Source organism: Geotrypetes seraphini, chromosome 13 (assembly GCF_902459505.1).
Source record: "Geotrypetes seraphini chromosome 13, aGeoSer1.1, whole genome shotgun sequence".
NCBI classification, from domain to species: domain Eukaryota; kingdom Metazoa; phylum Chordata; class Amphibia; order Gymnophiona; family Dermophiidae; genus Geotrypetes; species Geotrypetes seraphini.
Window position 1 is genome coordinate 80,368,886 of NC_047096.1, and position 23,478 is coordinate 80,392,363.

Here is a 23,478-nt window from a genome sequence, read left to right on the forward strand (position 1 = left end):
AGTTGCTAGAAGGCACAACAGTTAACAGCAGTTGAATGCGCTGGGGTCACGCGCTGTTATATGAATCCCAGGAGGCTGTGCGGCTCTTTCTGTGGTGAAGCACGAAGCAATCAAAGGCGTGATGTCAGATGCATGCAACAATCTAGCTGGAAGGAAGGGGGGAGGGATAGCTGGCCCTTAAAAGTTATTTTAGATTTTTTTAAAAATTTGGCATTGATATATGAAATGTACAATGCGCAAAGAGAGCACGAGGTGAATCCACAATTTTCTCACCATGCGCATTACAAATCTGAGATTGACTCCCGCGCTCGCTATGTGCATTCCAAAAAAATAAAAAAATATTTCTAATGTTTATGTACATGAAAGTTTACATATATTTAAAGTTTAGATATATTTTGGATTTTTTGCAGGGTAGATATATATTTTCAATGGGGTTCTTAACATGCACGCGGCAGTTGCTAAGCAAGAATAGTTGGCGAGGATGTAAAGCGACTGGTCAAAACTTTTTGAAACGGAAAGGCCAGTCGGTGTGGGCGAAATGGTTTCATGAATCGATGCCTTAAGAAATTTACATGCCTTTTTACTCATTTGCATGCGCAGATCGGATAGGTTGCGGATGGGGTCTGGAGGAAGGTTAGTGAATTGAGCCATAGTAGGAAAGTGAGCGCAAACTGAGCAGTACATGATCGGTTTGCTTAGTGAATCTAGCCTTTGATTGGTTGGGCTGAGAACTTTTCAGTACTCCCTCATAAAGGGAGAGGGGGGTGGGGAACCTCTACATCATAATTAAATAATTAAATAAAAATTTTCATAGCCTTATCCTATCTAAACATCAGCCTCTACTAACAATGCTTAGCTCTTAAGCAAAACTCAATAATAGCTTAAGACATGTTTTGGGAGTTGCCTAGTTTAATGTTTCTAGTTTTATAAACAGCAGAATGTGAAGAAGATGTCTCCCAAAATTTTTGAGTAGAAGTAATGATCATGTTGGAATCCCCAATAATAGGAAGATCTGACAAACAATAATTTTAAAACCTTAAGGGGCTCATAATCAAAAGAGAAATACGTCCAAAAACCGGCCTAAGTCGGCACTTGGACGAACATTTCTCAAAAATGTCCAAGTGCCAATACTAAAAACAGGTTTTGGACGTATTTCTAAACGACCTAGACCTTCATAGTGCCACTGAACGACCAAAGCTAAACGGGGCGTTTCGGGAGGAGTGTCGAGGGCAGGAGTTGGGTGGGACCTGGGCCGGCTTAGACTTACTCGTACAGCATGTATAACCGAAAATTATACAGCCCACGATCGATGGAACTTGGACGTTGTAACTTAGACCATTTAAAACATGGTCTAAGTCACAAAAAAACCACCTAAACTCACTAGATAAGCACTTCAAACACATAAAACAGACCCCCACACTATCCCAGTGATCACCAACCCTCCCCCCCATAAAAATATTAATCACATCTTTAAAATTCAGCCTCCAGACCATCATCACCTGGCCGCCTGGCATAGGAAAGCCTAGTTGTACAGCACAGAGGCAGCTTAAGTCATCTTGGGGGTGGGTTAGGGACCCATGGAGAGGAGGACCCATGCCCATAAACTCCTGTAATCACTTCATTGATATGTAAACATGTGCACTGCCCTATACACCCCAAAACCCTTTTTTACTGGTATATAAGTGGCTCCTGCAGCCATAAGGGCTATTGGGGTGGTAGATAAGTGGGTCTAGGGGATTCTGGAGGTGGTTTGGGGGCTCACCATAACCTATAAGGGAGCTGAATGGAGGAGAAGATATGGTACCCTTTTTGTGAAGTTCACAGCAGTGCCCTGTAAGGTACCATGTCTGGGTGTGCAGTCCATCACTTTGCAGACCCCTCCCATGTCCATCAGGGCTTGTTCTAGGCATTTTGGACTTGGACAAAAATTTGGATGAAAATGTGGTATAAAGATGGACGATTTAGCAGCTTGGATGATCAGATCAGCAGGACGTATAATTAGACGATTTTCAAAATGAAAAAAAAAGTTGGACTTATTTTTCGAAAATATGTCTAGCTATTTTTTACTTTGGACGACTTGCGAGATGGACGTAAACGGACTTAGATATCCCTTTCGATTATGCCCCTCCACGATCTTTACTGCTCAATTTATCTTTAATTAAGAGTACTTGCTAGGTAAAAGGCGGATCCCTGCCCTTTTAAGGAAATAGGTAAAACACGGATGGCCCAGCCAACAGCATGGATATTGAAGCTGGTTTAAGAAAAAGTTGTTCAAAAGATAAGGGAAAAAGATTAAACTCTGGGATTCGTGTTTTACCTTTTGTTGATGTTAACAGGTTTTTGAAAACAAACTCCCTCTGTTCTCCCTCCTCCCACCCCTGAAACTGCACTGATCCAGATAAAAGACAAAAACTTGGTTAGTGAAATCCCCAGCATGACCCCACCCTCTTCCTTCAGTTCACACTGCTATTTTATCTGCTAGACTTATTCCAGCATTTGGATTCTCTCATTTAAACGAAAAAATAAGTTTTTTTTTTCTAAAGTAAAATTTGTAGACGATTCTGGTTCCCTCCTGAACAAGGTGCATTAGACATTTCAAGCTACTTTCAGAAGATCTCTTAAGGCATGAGAAGACAACGATTTTATTATGTTGAGATATTTAATTTCAAAATTTTAGAAAGCAAACATAATCTATTTAAAAAAATAAAAATAACATTTTCTTACTGTTGACATTTCCAAAAAAAATACATAATTTTTCTACAAATACAAAATTGCTAAATAATTGTTTTAAACCCCTTAATTTGGTTAAATGGGAATTTGCTGAGAGGAGTTATATTTACAGAATCTGGTGAGAAAAGTAATGACTTATTGGAAAGATGTTGATGCTTATTTAAAAAACCCCGTTATAAACATTATTTAAATCAAGTCCTGCATTTTCACCTTTCTATGCCGCCATTTTCTCACTTGTTAAAAGTCCATACAATCCATAACGTCACACTTCTCAGCACTGAATTCATCAGGCCGTCATGAGTACGTCTTCAAACTCTTCCTTATTTGAGGTAGAAAGTAGAAAACTTTGTCTACAGAAATACTGTAAAGCAACAATAGTGCAAAATGGAAATGTTCCTCTCTGTAAAATATAGCAAATTATAACTTCTCTTTTTTTGTTTTTCATTATGCAAAACATTAATAAAAGCCAAACTCATCATGAGAAACAAACGTACAGGTAATCTAATCAAATTTACAACCCAATATTTGTAAAATAACGATATTTTAACAAGCACACGGAAAAGTATTTTATTATTAAATAGAATTAGGTTGTAATATTGTCCTTTAAGGATTGTGGTTAAAAGTGCAGTACCCTGCTATGGAGAAGCTCCCTGAGATGAACTTTTACTGGTAGGAATTTGTTTAGAAGAGATAATCAGTCCTCTGAAGTGTTCTTACAAAAAAGTAAACCTAAGAGCCCTGAAACATAAGCTTCATAAATTAATAGAGAATGAAAATGTAATATTTTCAAAAATATTTCAGTCTTACAGGAGGAAACTGGTAGATTTTTTAAAAAAAAAGAACTTCAGTCTCCTGAACTGAATGTTTAATCTGTTTTAAATGCTCCTCAGCTGATGCGTCTTCTAGATGAAGGAATAGCCATGGCTTTAAAGAATGCACAGTATGTGTTTTCAGGATGAAATGGAGTTTGGAGAGGCCTCAGGTGAATTGGAGCTGGACTGATCGGAGGTTTCGCTTGCGTCTTTTACACAGCCCAGGCCTGCAGGCAAAACGACTCCTTCTTTCTCTCTCTTTTTTTGCTTCATCCTTCTGTTCTGGAACCAGATTTTGACCTGAGTTTCGTTCAGTTCCAGAGTGGCAGCTATTTCTACTCTCCTTGCCCGGGTCAGGTACTTATTAAAATGAAATTCTTTCTCCAGTTCTGTCAGTTGTTTGGTGCTGAAATTGGTTCTGATGGTATTCTGCTGGGTTCCCAGTCCAAACTCAGATATTTTCACTGCTGAAACATACAAAGAATGAGAGGTCAAAAGAAGTAATTAATTCATATATTTTTTTAGTGACATTATGTGGAAAAGATGTATTCCTATTTTCTACCTTTCCACACACCCATATTTCCTTCTTTCCATCCATCTTTTCATAAATAGGCATTCCTGTACACCCATTATTTCTTCTGCTTTCTCCTAAAGCCAAGCACTATCCATGAAAGAGCATTGATGCTTCCACACCCTCCAGCCTCCAGAGAAAGCACATTGCTCTGACTCATTGCAAAAGTAAAATTTTCCTGTTATTACCAAAGGGTCCCCAAACTGTCAAACTACATTTTTTTTTTTTTTTAATAAAACAGAAATTGAAAAGTTAAAAAAAAATTCATTTAAAATTTATGATAGAGACACTCATTTGAACCAGAAAGAGATAAAGCGAATTTGCTGGTAACAGAATAATGGAATCACAGCTGGATCTGACCTTGCAATAAATTATGAGTTTCTGCTTCCTCTCTGTAGCCACTGCTATTAATAGAGGCAGGGATTTCTTTATAGTGAGAATACTTCCTAAAGGGAAAGGGAGGCGGTGGCTTCTGGGCTTTAATTCGTATCCGCAATCACATCTGTTCTATAATATAGAAAAGAAATGCCATAATTTCCTGTCACCACCACTCCCTATAGCTGTAATCTTCCCACCAAGTACTCACCTGCTTTAGGAGGGTTTCTTTTCACCTTCATCCAATCGAAAGTATGAGTAGAGGGAGATGTTTCCAGATGACAGTCAGGTTCTTTGTCTTCTTGTAAGGAGGGTGAAATACTGTAGGTGCTCTGTAGAAAGCTCTGCTGCTCCTGTTCATAGGGGTGCTGGTGGTAGTGCCCGGGGCCTGACACCCCTGCACAGTAACCCTCTGACAAGGAGCTGAGGTTGGATCCAGCACTGGCAGAATATGTGGAGGGTTGGAAATAGAATCCATCCGTTTCCGGGCTGACGTAGAACTGGGGCCCATAGCCCGAGGTGCAGGACTGGGCAGTGTACACTGCAGAGTTTGAGTAAGGCTGGGCTGCAGGAAGAGGCTGCTGGAGGTGGTTCGAGGCAGCAGTGAACCGTCCATCTTCACTATATGAGTCTCCGGCAGTACCTGAGCAGGCAGGGAAGTGGGTCGGTGCCTGATCTAAAGCAGGGAAGCCCTTGGGGGAGTAGGCGCTCATCCCACGGTTACAAATTGCATACTCTAAGAAGGAGTTCATCCTGGTATTGTCCATCTGCCACTGATGGAGGAGGGTCAACCTGTTTCGGGGATTCCTCCTGCCCTACAACCTTTGGATAGTATGTCAAAGCTGTAAAACTTCCAGCCATAGATTGCCAGGCTTCAACCCGGGGTCCCCCCGAAGGAAGGTCACGTGAACTTTGGGACCAATGGCCGAAGACCTCCTGAAGTTTGGCAGATATCTGCACTCATCCATCAAGCGCCTTGACATTTGCATGACAAAAGGACTTCAATCAAACTCGGCCCATCAATCTGATAACAACACATGTACGTCAAAATCTTTCTTCAAAGCCTTTAAGTGAATAAAAAGTTAGAATTATTCAAGACTTTTTTTTTTTTTTTTAAGTGTTAAAAAGGCCACAAGTTAGATGTTGCCAATTCAATCAGATCTCTCTCTTTTTTTTAATGTTAAAAGGTGGTTTCTTGGTAGGGAAAATGTCTTCAATGCTCTTTTTCATCATAAAACTTAGGGCGCCAACCAAAGTCAGAAATAGGCTTTAACCCGTGTTTCTATTCAGAGGCTGAAATTGGCTAATTCAAATGCTATGTGCCTGGGACCCGAGTCTGAAAAAGAGCTCTTTAATTGAATCAATATTCTGATGAGCTGAAGAAACAAGGTTAAAAACACAATGGCATTGGTTCAAGAAATACAGCAAAAAACAATTTGGTCAAATGAATAATTGTAAGATCGCTTTTAATTTAAAAGGATATGCGATTATACTCTGGATATTTTGGGGTTTTACTACATTCTCGCTCGTATTCTGGTGTTTCAGGTGAAAGAAGAAAACTGAAATAAAGCATGTCTTGAAAGAGGGTTGATATCTTTCTGGTGAAATGAAACTTAAACGGAGCCTTTTCTATGTCAAGAGACCAACTTTTGAGTAGATACAAAGAGAAAGGGAAGTCCACTAAGCAGCAGAATGGAGACATAGGTAGGGAACATTTATTTACTTGTTAGTACACGGCAGACAAGAGCAGAAACAATATGACGCCCACAGTCATTAGTTACTTGTCAAGATATTTACTACTATCTTGGCCCATGAGAGACCAAAAGTTCAGGTTTTAGGTTAAGGGTTTAACTAGTCGACCTAAAATCTTTCAAATTACATTATTTGTTCTGGAGGTTTATGCCAGTTTTGGCTTTATGAAGATCCTGGTATTGTTTCGATAACTAAAAATAAAATATACTTTGTACTGATTTAATTTCATTCTATTGGCTTTAAGCTTTACTGCTGAAAAAGTACATGAGTTGCATATTAAGGTTTTGTTCTTTGGATAAATCAGTTATCTAGCTGAATTTAAGTACAAAACTAACTATTTTTTGAAATATAACCACAGATGTATATATATAATTAATGAAACAATGGTTTTGAAAATGGAGAGTCTGTCAGGTTGCCTTGGGAATGAATGCATTTTTGGACGTTGATGGGGGATAGGGAGGGAACTAAGTGCTTAATTTATTTGAAAAGAAGCAAAACACAGTCCCCCACCACCACAAATGTGCTTTAAAAATTTCCAATAAACGAATAAAACTTTTTGCAGTAAAGAAATATTTAACACAGAATCTTGTTTGGCTGTAGCTGACGGCTGCCAAAAGATGCCCAATCTGAATTGCCATTCTTTGTGGCAACCCCCCCCAAACCCCCTCCCCCCCAAAAAAAAACCCCAGACAGAATGCAGATTGCAAGCAAAATATCAGTTATTTCATCTTTCAGTTTAAGTGGTTGTAGAAATGACTCCTACAATCTTTACTGAATCATTGAAATCAAGCGTGAAAATGATATTTTGGGTAATACCAATCCTATAGAACTGATCAAAATTAGTGCTGGTATTTTATTGATATCAAAGTGATTATTGCAGATTACACTATTCTTTCTTTACCAAGGAGTGTCCTTGTAATTTGGGATTAGGTACTAGTTTTGACACGAAGCAAACCATGTCTTTGTACTTTTATTTAATGGACTATTTACATTGGAGACTTTCTATCGATTCATGTATACTTAAAGACTGTGGTTAGTGGAAGATTCCTTCCACCTCCCCCCAAAAAGTCCATGAATCACCAGCCATCTGCTCTGAGTTTCATTATATTCATTTTGTTCTAGTACTTTCAATATAAACATATGACTGAATAAAACAAGTTAAAGGTATGTGGTTTATACCACCTTCTTCAATCCAGAGCTCTTTTCCTCAATCTCCTCTTCAATGAATCTGTTGGTGTTTTTTCTTTTCCACCTGTCCTCTACTGCCTTTCCATTCATTCTCTTCTACTGGATCCTCTAAGCCAGGGATCTCAAAGTCCCTCCTTGAGGGCCACAAACCAGTCGGGTTTTCAGGTTTTCCCCAATGAATATGCATGAGATCTATTAGCATACAATGAAAGCAGTGTATGCAAATAGATTTTATGCATATTCATTGGGGAAATCCTGAAAACCCAGCAGGATTGCGGCCCTCGAGGACCGATTTTGACACCCCTGTTCTAAGGCTTCTGGGCTGCAGTCCATTTCATTCCCCTCAGAGATATCTCCCTCTACTGCCATAAGGGACTCCTCACTCTCTGAAGCTGGGTACAAGCTCCTCTGGAACTGCATTAGGCCAGCCCTGCTCATGGATCTCTTCCCTTCCAGTTAGCCTCTGTTTGGAAAGCAAAGTTTTTTCAGGATGGTAGTGCTGTGGGACAGGGGGTTTCTTGGCAGAAGGCAGTAACACAGAGCTCTTAGCCTTCAGTTCCCTGTTCTGTGAGGAGTAAAGTCCTTCCCTCCAAGTTCCTGATTGCCTCTGGGTGTTCTCAGCTGGCTTTGATTTATCTTGCTGTGTAACTTTTACTTGTGCTGTAGTCATGTTCTGCCTGTCAGCTCCACCCCTTTCCTTAACCCTTGCTGTGTCAGATTGCCTGACTAGAGAATTAACAGATGGTTTATAAAAGGGATTATAGTGGCTTGCAACAGGTAATCTATTCTGTGTCATCCCCTCCCTGTCTAATCTTAGTGCTGGTAACAGAGTTAATGGTCAGCTTCCTTGGCTTAGGAATAGGCATATTTGCTTTAGTGGCAGGGTTTAAAGCAGGTTTGAATCCCATGACAGGGGCTTCCCTGTCACAATATGCATTGAAAGCAGTGCATGCAAATAGATCTCATGCTTATTCATTGGGGAAATCCTGAAAACCCGACTGGATTCCAGCCCTCGAGGACCAGAGTTGCCCACCCTTAGTCTAACCAATGCCCCTGTGGTAGAGGTTTCCACCATGGCCTGGAGCATGCTCCGATTCTATGAGCATTGGAGCTGTTACTGGCACAGCCAACACTAAAAACCTTACTACAGTTTTGTAAAAAGGAGGGTAAATTAGAAGTAATATATTGTAATTGCTACAAAATATCATTAAAAGGACAAATTCTTCAGCACACATCTTTACACACGTTCAAACAGCATTCGAGATAACTGCTAAGCATTCTGGTGCACTTTTAAATACTTCCCTTGATGACATCAGAAAGCAAAACAGCCAGTTAGTCGCTTCTTGGCCTTTTGGCTAAGATCAAGTGTAGTATCTGGAGTATAAAAGAAATTCAAATCAATGACATCCAATTGAGCTCAGTATTTAACCACCAAGCTTTATTGAGTTTTAAAAAGCAACAGTGGATTTTTGATTTACAAACTTTGGAACCTGGTGGTATAAATGATGAGGAAATGGAATAGGAGAGCTAGGGTGAAGAAAAGATATGGAAAGCTGTAGGACAAAGTAAAGAAGTGGAAATTGAAGACTGGATAGTAAGAATGAATTAAATCTAGACAGAGAGGCAGAAAATAAATTGGAGAAAGCTGAAAGGAAAAGGAGGTAAAAAATTTACACATGGACAGGAAATCCTGGCAAGGGAGTTAAGAGAAGAGGAGGAAAGCAAAACCATAGAGTGGAATCAACACATTTAGAAAAAATATATGGCCAGATAAGAAATTTAGAAAAAAGATTTTTATTTTAGTATCGAACTAACTAAATAAAAATCTAAAATTGAAATAAGGTGATATATATTACAATTAGTCTAATAAAAATATATTTGCCTAACTTTTAGAAACCAAAACCTCCTTCCTCAGGTCATGACAGGATTTCATAATAGCAGTATACTGGCCTGACCTGAGGAAGGTAGTTTGGCCTAACAAATAACTGAACAAATGTATTTGCTGCAATAAAATGATAATCTTTTCTGTTTTATTTGTATTTAATAACTTGCAGTGTAGTGACTAGAATATGCTAGATTTGAAATTTGGCAACCTACTAAAAATATCAATAGGTAAATTATTTTATGGTTACCAGTAATATCAGGATTTCTGTTGCACTGGAAAGCTAAGGCTGACAGCCAAGTGTTAAAGTACCTGAATATATTTCCAGAATACTGCAAAACCTATTCTGTTTAATGCCTTACAGCAGGGGTGTCAAAGTCCCTCCTCGAGGGCCACAATCCAGTCGGGTTTTTAGGATTTCCCCAATGAATATGCATGAGACTATTAGCATACAATGCAAGCAGTGCATGCAAATAGATCTCATGCATATTCATTGGGAAAATCCTGAAAACCTGACTGGAATGCGGCCCTCGAGGAGGGACTTTGACACCTATGCCTTACAGAGTCCCCTGTTTCTTTCTCTTCCTCAGGGGCAATGTCATCGGCACATCCCACTGCATGTACATATATCCTTGTCTTCTCTCCACGGCTGAGGCACCCCCTAAAAGAAAGAGCTTGGACTCCTTGGGGACTCATGAAAACGATTTTCCTTCATATTTGATTTAATGGAGGAAATTACTATTATCAAGAACTGTTTGATTTGAACATTTCTTTGACTCTAAATTTGCACATGGCACTTTATTATTTATTTTCTTACATATAAAAAAGGTACTTTTGCACTTAAAAGGCTTCCAGGATGACAGAAGGTGATGTTTGTGGGTAAAACCTTGTAGGGCGCTTTCTGCACTCAGGTGAACTCCTTATGGAATTTGTTAGGAAGTTCCCATGAACTGATTAGTCACCCCGTGTAAACCATACTAAATTTAAGTTATATCAATTTCCTCTATTTCTGCATGTGCAAAGATAGTATACAAAGTACCAGGAGCAGGTCTTTGGGACTGATCTGTATATATCCAACCACTAACAATAAAATATATTTCATAAAAATAAAAAGCTGCATTTAACTCAAATCTTATTCACCTGTTCAATACTCGTTGTTTTTAATCTTTCCTATAATAAATGTAACTCCCTAATCTTTTATTTGTCCTGTTTATCTGCTTGAATAGATTATAAACTCTGCTATATAAAATGATAAGCAGGAGGAGGAAGAAGAGGAATTAGGGAAGGTTGCATTCTTTATCACATTTCCTCCATAAAATCAGATCTGATAATTGCCCTCATTTCTTTTGATTTCACTGATATTGTACAAGGGGCCACTAAAAAGTTCTCAGCCTAACCAACGAAGTTGAGGCAATCTCCATCAAGGGCTATACACTTAGTTCAGCAATTTTCTACTTTTTTTGTTCCATATTTTACCGAGGGAATGAGAATAAAGTTTTTCCCAGATTTCAGATGGTTCTTGGTGCTGTTTTTGTTGTTGTTTAGATGTCTAAAGAACAACATTTAGAAATCTATGTTGCGTGAATGACCAAATCTTGATTTCATAGAACCAGGATATAGACATCTAAAACAGCAGTACACCCTTATTGCAAGGGAGCATGGTCTGTGTGTGTTTTCAGTGGGACTAGGAAGGGGCCAAATATGAATGTCCAACTCTGATTTCAGAAGGGGAAAGGACATCTATGCCCAAAGAGTTGGACGTTGGTATCTAGACCTGGCACCCAGCACATCCAGGTTATAGTAAGGTGCTCCAATTGAGCAGCACACCACCCGATACTTTACCTATATAGCATCGGGACTCTATTATATAATTCACTTTAGAAGGTCTTTCCTTCACTCTCCTCTATCAGTTGCTCCCTATTACATCCAGTTCATTGGAAACTTTACCACCACTTGGCTCAGTCATTACATCTGATCACTCTAGATGACCTTAACCTACATCTGGACAATAAGACAACTACTGTACATTTACATCAGGATAAACAGCATAAAATCTGTTTTACTCTTCTGGTATCTTGCCAGGTACATGTGACCTGGATTGGCCACTGTTAGAAACAGGATACTAGGCTTGATGGACCTTCGGTCTGTCCCCCCTATGGCAGGGGTAGGCAATTCGGGTCCTCGAGAGCCAGAGCCAGGTCAGGTATTCAGGATATCTACAATAAATATGCATAAGATAGATTTGCAACTCAAGGAGGCAGTGCATGCAAATCCATCTCATACATATTCATTGTGGATATCCTGAAAACCTGACCTAGCTCCGGCTCTCGAGGACCGGAATTGCCTACCCCTGCCCTATGGCAACACTTATGTTGTTATTTCAAAGAACTTATCAGTCTTTGCTGACCAACCTCTAAAGAAAATTCCTGAATGAAATTCCAATTATAGAGACCACAAAGATCTAATGTTAGAAAATTTAGAGACTTTTGATCTTTCTACCGCTGGATGATCAAACCAAAATGTGGAATTTAATATGAAGCAAGTCTATGACACCCTAGTTCCAGAAAAGAGTTCCCATTGTCAAAAGAGAATTATGGTATTCAGATGAATTAATCTTACTAAAATATCAAGTTTGTCATTGGAAAAAAAAGATGGCATAGGACACACTGTAATAGTCATCCAGCTGTTTAGAAATTACACTTTGTATTCAAGACGTCACTCTTAGAGATTAGAAGAAATCATACAAGCACTACATTCAGAGAGAATGTACAGTATAATAAAATCTCTCCCTGCTATGGTAGTGCAGACTCATAGTACCACCAATATTACAGCGAAAATAATGGCCCAGTTTTTCTCTACTAAAATTAATACTCTCCAGACAACATTTCCAACTTCATCAGTTTCTTCCAATGCCCTTCAGCTGCTGTGATGTATCTAAGTAGTTCATTTCCCACTTTCACATTATCATCTGCGGTCTCCATTAACGAGGTCTTTCATTCTATTCAACTTATGATTTCACCCCTATGACTCTTTTCCTTCTAGATTTCGTACCTTATTTGAATTTATTTTACCTCACTTTTTCTTTGACTGGAAGAATGCCATAATAAATCCCAGATCTAAGGACACCTCTTTGGGTGCTTCATTAATCTCAAATTTTCATCCAGTGGCTTATTACCTATTATCTCTAAGCTGGCACTCTAATCACAGCATCTATGGTGTTAAGTATGAGCCCATCAAAACCCAACTATATTGCTATATAGGTGCCACTTGCAGCCATATGGGCTATTGGGGTGGTAGACAGGTAGGTATAGTAGGTTTTTGGGGAGTTTTGGAGGGCTGTATGGTGAGATGTATATCTGGTATCCTTTATGTGAAATTCATAGCAGTGCCTTCTAAGGTGCCCCACTACTCTGTTGGCATGTCTATGTGGCCAGTTCATTAGAATGGTGGCTCCTCCCACATTTAAATGGTGCTGATTTGGACATTTCTAACTTGAACATTGTTGTGGTTGAAAATTAAACATACTGGCGGTCTAACACGTCTTGGCAGACAAAATGTCCAAATAAGCAATTTTTGGAAAAAAAAATTATTTGGACATCTCATTCGAAAATGGATTTCTCCACTTCCAACTTTGGACATCTTGTGTAAACATCCAAATTCGGACTTAAACATCCTATCAAAAATAGCCTTCCATTTGTTTTATATCTCTAAGTTTCTATAAACTATATCTCATTCATTCGGCCAAACCTTTCTTTGATGATGAAGCTTTGGGAACAATATTTTTTCAACTGTCTAAACTAAACTAAACTAAACTAAACCTTGGGTTTATATACCGCACCATCTCCACAAATGCGGAGCTCGGCACGGTTTACAGGAAGAAGGATGAGAGAGGAACTACAGTGGAGAGTTTAATACATGTAACGGCCTCCTGGTGGAGGTGGTGGGAATGGAAAGTGTATCTGAATTTAAGAAAGCTTGGGATACGTACATTGAGGGCTCCTTTGACTAAATACCAGTGGAGGTTTCTACCATGGGCCAGCAAGGTAAGTGCTCTGACACTCTTAGGAATTTTATGAGTATTGGAGCATTTAATTAGCCAGCCCATGGTAGAAACCTCTACTGCTGATTAGTAAAACCCAGCATGAATCTCTAAGGAAGAGGAAGTAGATGGCATGGATAGGCAGAATAGATAGGCTATATGGTCTTTATCTGCCTTCATTCTTCTATGTTTCTATGATCATAATTTTCTTTTTCCTGTTTCCCTTTCTTCATTTCTTTTTCTTTTATTTTTATGGTAAACTTCTATGTCGGTATTAACTAACAGTAGTTTATTTTTATGGTAAACCACTGTATCAGTATTAACTAACATTGGTATATCATGCTTAATAAATTAAACTAAAACTACATAGTAACATAGTAAATGATAGCAGATAAAGCCCCAAATGGTCCATCCAGTCTGCCCAACCATACACGTTCTATAAATTATTCATTTAATTTAAATAGTCCTTAGATATTTCTGGGCCAGAAACTCAGAGCTCAGCCCGGTAGTGGGCTTAGGTTCTATCTACTGGAGTCTCCATCAAAGCTCACTCCAGCCCATCTAGGTGTGAGGTTCTCATTCTATCTTTTATACAGTATTTAATATGTTCCTGCATCTATTGGGAAATATTAAGAGAAATGCCAACTAGTCGTTCTAGTGAAGAAAGATTCCCAGAATGAAGCTGAGCTGCTTGTCTATCGGAAAAAGATAGCTGGTTACTGAATAGTAACATGAAACTTGATGATGAGAAAAGCCCGAGTGATAAAATAAAGGGAAGTAGTCCAGCTAAGCTCTTTAATTTAGTTGTGGTGGAAAGAACTACTTATCCTCCATTCTGAGGCTAGAGACTTAAGGGTGGAAGTAAAATTTGGCCTTACACTGGAATAACATGTCCAACTGGTAGAGAGATGACATTTCAGTTGATGAGGCAGTTATGTCCCTTTCTTGAAATAGCTGCTTTCAAATCAGTGATGGTTTTTCTTGTAGTTAATCAATGTCCTCTTTATGGGACTACCTTTCAACTTGCATTGCAGGCTCCAAGTATTGCAAAACAAAGGAACAAAGTGTTAGAAAGATCCAGTAAGGCAAGAGTAACAGCCACTTGGTTTTGTCTAGTGGCAGGTTCAAGGTTCTATGTATTGCCTTCCTGGTTCAATGTCTCACAACCCCACCAGTTAGCTGCAATGGCATAACTGACAATCCAACTTTAATGGAGGAAAAAGCCTCAGGCTTGAAAAGAGCGAAAAAATCAGCTCAACTTCTAAAACATCACTGGCTTAAAAAAACCTCCAGAATGCTCCGGGGATTCAATTGAGGGTAATGCAACCCGGTGAGCACCCTACAACAAACCCCAAAGGGGTGCTCACCGGGTTGCATTACCTTCGATTTATTCCCTAGAGCGTTCTGGAGATTTTTTAAGTCAGTAATGTTTTAGAAGTTGAGCTGATTTTGTTCTCCTCCATTAAAGTTGGATTGTCAGTTATGCTGTTGCAGCTAACTGGTGGAGTTGTGAGACATTGAACTATTATTCCTCCATTCCTTTTGGTTTGAGTTATTTGCCTTCCAGGTTCTGCATATCTGTCTGAGACCCTAATTTGTATGTACCAGGATGTGAACTCTAGTTGTCTCAGGAGGCATTTTTAAGGGTTACTCTTTCATTGGATTCATCAACTGCAACTCAAGGTAAGGGCATTTCTAGGCCTGGCAACTACAGTATGAATAATTTCCCTTTGGAGCTCCGATTGGAAAGTAACTATTTCCCAGCAGTCAGTGTTTTTAAAATGCTAATTGCTGCTGGCTAAATTAGCTCTGAATATTCAGTGCTGGTGGGCCATGTCCAGAAATCGGCACTGAATATCTGGTGCTACGTCAAACTACACAGGCCACTGGAACTTATGTGGGCCCCAGAAGATTTTTCAGCTGGGACCCATATAAGTACTTCTGCCCACTCCTGCCCTCCCCTCCCTCTCATCCTCAGAACCGCACCAAGAACCTGCAGGATCCCCCTCCTGGATTGTGGAAGGCATACCTGCCCATTTCCTGGAAGTTCAGTGGGGAATCGGTCAGGAGCGATGCCCACTTGCTCTTGCCTGATGCAGCTGCCTCCTAAACTTGTTCTGTAACTATGTCAAATGGTAACCTGTCAACTATATAATATGTATGTTTATTCTTTAAGCCGTTCTGAGCTCTTTGGGGAAGACAGGATAGGAAACAAATGAAATAAATAAAATGGCTGCTGTGACTTCTAAGAATCTTGATGTGTTTTTTTTTTTTTGGGGGGGGGAGGGAAGAAATGAGAAGATGGATCAGCACATTTAGACTGAGACAAAGAAGTTATGTGGGTGCTGGCTAATATTCAGTTCTAGCTAAGCAAGCCAATTTGAACCTGTTTAAAAGCATATTGCTAATCCTGAATAACTCCTCCTTGACTCTGCCCTAGTAATGCCCTTGTGTGGCCTGGCTCAAAAACAGATTTTGTGTGATATTTAATGGCACTGCTGGTTAAGTGTCACAGAAGATCTGTGGCCAGGCTGCAGAGCACGATTTAAACAGGCAGGAGCCTTTCCCATCTACATAAATTGCTTTGAATATTGGTCACTTAGTCTTTAGATAGAAACTTATGACTTAATTACTTCCTTGAGAATATACATAGCAGTATAATAATCAGCAGTGTAGTAAAGCATGGCAGAGGGGCAGAGTGTCCAAAGCACCATCTTAACAGGGGGGCTACTCAGCAGGAGCACATTAGTGATCTGACTGGAAGGAATCCCCAAGCCCCACCACCTGAAGACTCTTGACATCTCTTCTTTTTCCCCTCCCCAGTGATGGGGGTCTCAAATATACCTCACCCACCCAGTTACATCAGAGGGAAGGCATGAGCTGGCATGAGCAATGGGTAGTCCCTGATCTCTGCTGGCAAAGAATAGAGGGATTTAAGAGGTCCCTGCTCACCACCAGCAAAGTCCTCGTTCTTTAGTGTCTTTAGTTGCACTGTTGTGGCTGCTTCGATGTCCTGAATCAATTCAAAATATTTACCTTTCATGGTCATTTTGACTTTGGGGAAGAGCCAGAAGTCACAACGTGCCAGATCCGGTGGATAAGGACACACCATAATGTTTTAATTTAACAGAAATTGCCATACCAGAAGCAATGTGTGACACGGAGCATTGTCATGAGGAAGGATGAAACCATTTGCCCATTCCTCATGTTCTAATCCAGTGTCTACACAAACTTTTTCAAGCCAGGGCACACTAAACCTAGTGTCCCCGGCTCGAGATACTCAGAAGTGCGCTGGCATCGGCGTGATGATGTCTGGGCATGTGTGATGTCAGCATGCTGTCAGCGTGGCCCTTCAAATGGGCCTTGTGCAGAAAGACCCGCGCTGGAGAGAAGGGCCAGCAGAGAGAAGGGGTGCCAGTGTCGGGAGATTGTTTACAGGACACGCCTCTCTTCGTGAGAGGCACGTCCTGTAGACAGTCATCCGGCACAGGCACCTCTCCTCTTCTCCAGTGTACCGCGGCATACCGGAAATCTCAGGAGGCACATAGTTTGTGATACACTGTTCTAATCTGTTGTTAAAATGTTTTGAACGGAACCATAAGAGATGTTCAGATCCTCAGAAATTTCCCTAATAGTCAGTCGCCTGTTCGATCAAATCATTTCACTTACTCTTTCAACATTCTCTTGGGTTTTTGATGTTGAAGGACATCCGAATCTCTTCTTGTCTTCAACCGATTCACAACCATTATGAAATCATTCAAACTGCTTGTAAACCATCTTCATGGTCACTGCAGTATCACCATAAACTAATTTTAACATTTTGTGTGTTTCTTTAGCACTTTTTTGCAGTTTGAAACAAAATGTCATGTTGGTTGTGATCCATGATTTATGGCACAGTTTAAAACACACAACGAAGGAGTTGTGAGGGCAGGATGTCAATAGATCAACCAAGGGTGTATTGTTCAAAAAAATCATTTTATTGATGAATATGCCATAATGGCTCAATAGGCTCGACACTGGCAGTGTTTCGGCATCTGTGCCTTTATCAAGAGTCTGGCTTGAATGTGGCACAGTGCACACGTACACTCAAGTAGATGCACCGTAGAGATGGCGGTTAAGAGCAAACAAAGTGATTTTTTTGAACAATACACCCTTGGCTGATCTATTGACATCCTGCCCTCACGACTCCCTCGTGTGCTTTCGTCTCGTGGCTTCTGATACAGTTTAAAACACACCTTCTTTTCAATCATAGCTCTCAACTAGCCAACTGCACTGAACAAGTTCAAATTTGTCACACACTGTTACTAAGGTTTGACGCGCTGCTTTTTGTATTGAAGATCCTTGCCTTTCCGCTGGATGGTGCTCGGCAGCAGCATTCACCATATTTTTTTATCACAACTATATATAATGCTGACAAAAGTAGTAGTTTGGATCACTTTCGGTACTTTTGTGAGGCCCCTGCAAATTGTGAGGCCCTACGCTATAGCCTATTTAGCTTATAGGTAAATCCGGCACTGTTTATGGAGGAACATTTTAGAGGCGGAATGCTTTTAGGGGGTGTCAGGAGGATGGCGGGCCTAGGACTGAGACATGGAAAGATACTTGCAGGAGGTATGGAGTCTATCGGGGGGGGGGGGGGGCGTTGCTATTTCTACAGTTCTGGCTGCTTTAAGAAAGGCAGAATAATGCAGGTACTGAGCTACTGCAGGTTACTGACTCCCACAGTAAACTAAGGCTATTGTCTTAAAAGCATCCTTAAATATAAATAGCAGCATTTATATGGGTAGAGAGGCCTACACATGCTATGCACTAAGGGGCTGATTCTATAAAGGGTGCCTAACTTAATTGGAAAAATACCCTTAATAGGGTCAATAATTGCTTTAAAAAAATGTAATTGGGTGATAAGTGTTAGCCGCCGCCATGCTATAAATGCCTAAGTGGGCATTTATATGGGCAAAGCATGACTTAGGCACCCCTAAGTGTGATTCTTCAAAAACGTAGGTGCCTGAAATGTAGGCCATTAAAACCTCGCCTACATTTCAGGTGCCTTTGTTTTTACGCAGGCGCCACTAGCTACGATTCTGTAAATGCGATTGACATGCGACCGGCAATTTTTTAGGTGTCAGCCGATTTAGGCGCCATTTATAGAGTCAGCCCCTATGTCATTTAGATGTATCATTACAGAATAGCACTTAGATGTCCTGATGACATATTGTTAGTATTCCTTATGCACACAAGTGACGTGTAAATACGGGTACCCTGCTATAGAATTTCCCTACATATGTCCTTTTTGGTTTTTATAGAATACAAGTTCCAAAATTCTCTGTTTTCTCTACAGTGGGTTTCTTTGGAGGAAAATACTGCTGCTTTTGGATAATGCTGGGACATCTTGCACAATATGGTTTAGCAATTTGCTATCAGCTTCTTGCTTCTGGGATGATTAATTTCAGAGTTATATGCAATTTTAGGCTCAAGCTGGTGCCAAATTCACATCAGCCACCCCATGTGACCAATTTAAAATACAAGCTGGCCATATCAACAACCAAAGTTAAACTCCATAGAAATACATTTTCCTTCTCAGCTGTAATTGATTTCTAGATTACTAGTCATAGCATATGTTTCTGAAAATTCAAGGGACATATCAACAAAGGCAGGATAGAAAAATGAAGACTATGATTGCACAAAGCCCTACTGGAGCATTTTGGACTTAATATTATAACAAGGTGCCTATGTGAAATGTTAAGAAAGGCATCTATTTTGTGCCTATTTTATACGTGTACGTACTAAGTAGAAAACCAGAACTCTAAACCCTCAGAAACCTTTGGGCCCGATATTCTGTGCTCCTCAATCAGGTGGAAGAGGCTTCTACCCAGTTAGGTAGTGCTGACTGGGTCAAACTCAGATTTTCAGTAGCACAAAACCAAATAAAATCCAAGCAGACTGCTGTTGCACTGATTAATGATGGGACAATCCAGGGACAGATTCTGGATGGGGCCTGGAATTCCTCGGGCACTGCCAACATTCAGGGCTGTCCTAATAAAATGGGGAGCTTTCCAGGTACCACCACTGAATATGGTAACTCCCGGAAGGTGAAAGGCACAATTCCTCCAGCAGTGGTCAGTTTTTGACAAAAACATTGCTGCTGGATGAATATTATCTATTTATTTAAGTACCAGGTGAACTTCCTAGCTAAATCTCACTGACCAGGCCAAACTCTGATATGTACTCCAACAGTGCTCAAATATTCAGGGCAAATAGTATTGGGTCTGTCTAGGGATGGATTCAAGATGGAGCTAGGAGATATTCCAGCACCTTTGATATTCAGCCGTGGTACTTAGATTGCAATCCGTTCTACTTAGGACAGCAAAAAGGCTGTCTTAGGTTAACCAGGTATGTTTATGCTTTATTTAAGAGACTTGAGTACCTACTTACTATTCAATGTATTGCAAACCACTTTGATATCCATGGAAGAAAGGTGGTATGCAGTGGCGTAGTAAGGGAAGGAGGCGCTTGGGGTATGGGGCCCCTCGTGCCCTCCTCTCCACCTCCATGCCATGCTCATGCCCCACATACCTCTTTAAATCTTCACCAGCACAAGCAGCTTCTCCAGCCTGCTGATCTCACTAGTATTGCCTTTCCCTCTGATGTCACTTCCTGGTCTTGTGACCCAGAAGTGATTTCAGAGGCGGCCAGGCCAGCACAAGCAACAGACCAGAGAAGTTGCTCATGATGGCAAAAAATTTAAAGAGATATGGGGGCAGGGAAGGAGGGGGCGGCATGGTGGGGGCAGAAAGATGCCGGCGCTCCCACCAAGACGGCGCGCGGGGCAGTCTGCACCCCCTTACTATGCCACTGGTGGTATATCAAATAAAGATAGCCATAACTGCTCAGCCTTCTCAGATCAGGGCGATTTATAAAATAAACCAAAAAGCTTAAAGAGGGAAAAGAACTCCATTAAAAATAGGACAGACCTAATACATACATACTAAGACTCCACTCACACTCTATCAAACCTTCAGGAAATCAATTAAAACCTATCTCTTTGATAAATTTCTCTGACTCCTTCTTGCCTTGTTGTATCCCTGAAATTCTTCCGGATATACCTGACTACTCTCGGCTTGCTAATGTAATTTGAAAGTCTTTTCTGTAACATCGCTGTCTGTGTACAGTCTCTTCCTCTGTAAACCGCTCTGAACTGCTTGTGGTATTGCGGTATACAAAATAAAGTTATTATTATTATTATACTACGTCCCTAAAACACAAAAGTATTTTCTATATACCATAAATAGGTTCTGTAGACAATAGTATTCCAGAAGTACAAGCTAATCTCTTTATATTTAGGATGACATTCCAAATGCAGTCTGGAAAAAAAAGGACCTTCAAAATACACTTCAGCTTTTTATAATTGACTTCAGCTTAAATTTCCTTCGGCAAAGTATTCCAAAGGCTTGGAGTAAACAAAAAAATAAAAAATAAAAGTTCTAATAGCTGCCCAGTGTGCTTTTGTGAAATGAGGAAGTGTCATTCCAAAATCCTGCAAAGACCTCAAGCATCTAACTGGCATATATAATGAGGTCCATCTACTAAGGTAAGAGGACTCCTGGTCCCTTAAAGCCTTATGGGCTAACCAGAGCAGTTTAAATTTGCATCTAAATGCTAGTCTGGTGCTGCTACTGATCAGCTGTCTCCTTCAGAAGCCTCGCTGTCACCTTCAAATTATTGATAAAACAGATTTGCACACCATGGGTCATCTGGTTTTGCTTCTCTGCCATTGCCCCATTCACATTCCTATCCATGTGCTGGCACTGCAGCCTCAGTTCTTGATTCCTCCCCGGTGCTCGTCCTGATCCTGGTCCCTTGCCTCCACCGGTGTCGATCCTGATCCTGGTTCCGCTCACCTCCACCTGTACCTGATCCGGATAGTCACTTTCGATTTCCAGATAGGGACTGGCATGGAATAGCTGGGTATAATTCAGCCAGCGGTGGCCAGCATTTAAAGAAAACTCGGAGCGCCACTGGCTAAATAATGCCCCTAAATATCCCTGGATGGAGCAAGACATTTAAACTTTTTAAGCTATTATTCATAAACATTTAAATAAGTTTATATATAAGCTGTAACACATTGAGAAGAAGGGACCGATGACGATTTGACACGTAAAGCTTTGGGACAATGAGAGTTTTTGAGTCCTAAGAGGTGTCGCTGAGAGAAAAAAAGTAAATGAAAGAAGTCTCTTTAAATTTCCCAGTTTATGATCGGAGAGAGTGTAATGACCAAAATGCTGCCATTTTGGTCTTAGTGCCTAAACTTGTTGCCTCTTTATAAAATTGCCCTCCTTGCAGGAAAAGTCAAGGAAAAATTTGCAATAATTGATTTGGTATCTGTTTCCCCAGCCCTTGTGTTATGAGGGGATTTTTTTGTTGTTGTTGCAGCATCTGGCAGTTGCCAGACCCATTTTCCAGGCTATGAGCCTTTAGCCATCTGTCTTCACACCATGGTCTCCACGCTGAGCTAAGAAAGAAAAATCTGGAGTTACTACTCTATTTCTTCTAAGTTAGGATAAAATTATATATAATTAGTTGATAAGGTGAAGCAAGTTTAATTTTTACTTCTGAATTCTAATACTAATATTAGTAATCTAACAGAATCAATTTTGTGTTAGGTACTATTTATATGGAGGAAATTCCTTAAATTTCCATTTACTTGAAAAAAAGATTGGGGTAATATTCAACAGCTGATGAGCAGCGTTTTTATAAATGCTAGCTGCTACTGGCTGAATTGTACTGGGATATTCAGTTCTGGCATCTGTCCAGGTACCAAAACTGAATCTCCATACAGTCAGCAGTCTGCCAGGAGTTATCTGGGTACTGTTTATATTAAACTGCTGTACCTGAATAGCTACATGGTTAATTTAAGACATCATTTTTGATGTCTGTGGCAGGTTGACTGGTCTTAGCAGGCTGGTCTGAATTGCCAGGAGAGATCAGCCCTCAGCACACTGATAGAAAGTAAAACATAGGCTTTATTGTTCACAATTTTGAGTTTAATAACATTGGTTTACCTCAGCCAAGTCACCAATAGTCCAACCAACAATTGTCTCCTTTAGACAGTCACTCTCTTAGTGGGAGCTCTCCTCCTGGAACTCCTCTCCTGGATAGGCTGTGCTTCCCAAGGCTTGTGTCAGCTTCTAGCTAGGGAAGTTTCCTATCTTTCTCGGGGACCTCTCTCTCACTAACTCCTGCTATGTTATTTAACCCTCATGTTGGCTGAGACCCACCCTTCTGATTCAGCAGAATTACATCAGTCTCCCAAAGTGCCCGCGTACTGGGCTGTAGAACTCAGGGTATTCTGGGACATGTAGTTCACTCTAGCACCCCCTACTGCCCAATGGTATAATTGAGCCCATGTTAAGGGAAAACCCCTGAATCTGTTACGTCCTGTTACCACTGCTGAATATTGGTGATGTCCAGATAATTTCTGGTACCACCCTGTCTCTACCCTCACTGCCCTGACATTGACTGGATAGGACGACTTTATATGTGGTCCTATTTAGGCAGTTATCTTTAATCAGCTAAGTGCTGAGTATCTCATTTACCTGGTTAAGTGCTGACTCCACCCTCGCAATGTTCCCCCACAATAGTTGGTTTCAGCTTGGATTCTAACCAGACATTTTAAGTAGCACTATCTTGTAAACTGCCACTGAAAATAACCAGTTAGCTCTGGACAGGCAATTTAAGTGGCCACTGCACTAACCACTAAGGGATAAGAGAAGAGAGCAAGAAAAGAAGATGATGAGGGAAAATACTGAGACATAATGTGAAAGAACAGGAATACTGGAGAGAGGATAATAGACATTGAAAAGGGATGAGAGTAATGGGTATGGGTATGAGAGCAAAGGATTGAGTCTCTGAAGGGGATGAGTGAGAGTGGAAATGGGAATAAAAAGGCGGTGAAAGAGAGGCAATAGGACATGGATTATAGAGTAAGAGATATAAGAATAGCTTTGGAGGCAAGGAAAGAGAGAAGAGACAGGGATGTAGCTGGGATTGATAGGGTGTTGAGATGCAGTGGAGGATAGATGAGGGTTAAGAGTGTTGTATAGAGGATAGGAATGGGGGACTAAGGAAGTGG

General features: G+C 40.4%; 1 protein-coding gene, 1 long non-coding RNA gene and 1 pseudogene across 3 annotated transcripts; 2 read left to right on the forward strand and 1 right to left on the reverse strand.

Moving 5' to 3' along the window:
- Window positions 1–3,665: 3,665 nt before the first annotated feature.
- HOXB1 (homeobox B1) lies at window positions 3,666–5,285 on the reverse strand. Of its 2 annotated transcripts, none has more exons than XM_033918076.1 (2): window positions 4,700–5,285; window positions 3,666–4,006 (listed from the first exon to the last, which is right to left on the reverse strand). In XM_033918076.1, exons 1-2 carry the CDS (start codon window positions 5,253–5,255, stop codon window positions 3,681–3,683), a joined length of 882 nt encoding a protein of 293 aa, XP_033773967.1. In that variant the 5' UTR covers window positions 5,256–5,285; the 3' UTR covers window positions 3,666–3,680. The 2 variants fall into 2 exon arrangements, with proteins under 2 accessions (XP_033773967.1, XP_033773966.1); XM_033918075.1 differs by having other exon boundaries at window positions 3,666–4,009.
- A 191-nt stretch (window positions 5,286–5,476) lies between these two features.
- LOC117347317 lies at window positions 5,477–10,153 on the forward strand. Its single transcript, XR_004536771.1, has 3 exons — window positions 5,477–5,527; window positions 6,034–6,192; window positions 9,901–10,153. It is a non-coding gene; the product is annotated as an uncharacterized LOC117347317 (long non-coding RNA).
- Window positions 8,764–8,900, forward strand: LOC117347922 (annotated as a pseudogene).
- Window positions 10,154–23,478: the final 13,325 nt, after the last annotated feature.

What these genes read in the sequence shown, in the direction of transcription:
- HOXB1 (XM_033918075.1), bottom strand. Translation starts at nt 5,255, where the DNA reads ATGGACAATACCAGGATGAACTCCTTCTTAGAGTATGCAATTTGTAAC. An exon ending in AAGAAACCCTCCTAAAGCAG is followed by an intron (nt 4,010 to 4,699) that starts GTGAGTACTTGG and finishes TGTATGTTTCAG; the next exon opens with CAGTGAAAATATCTGAGTTT.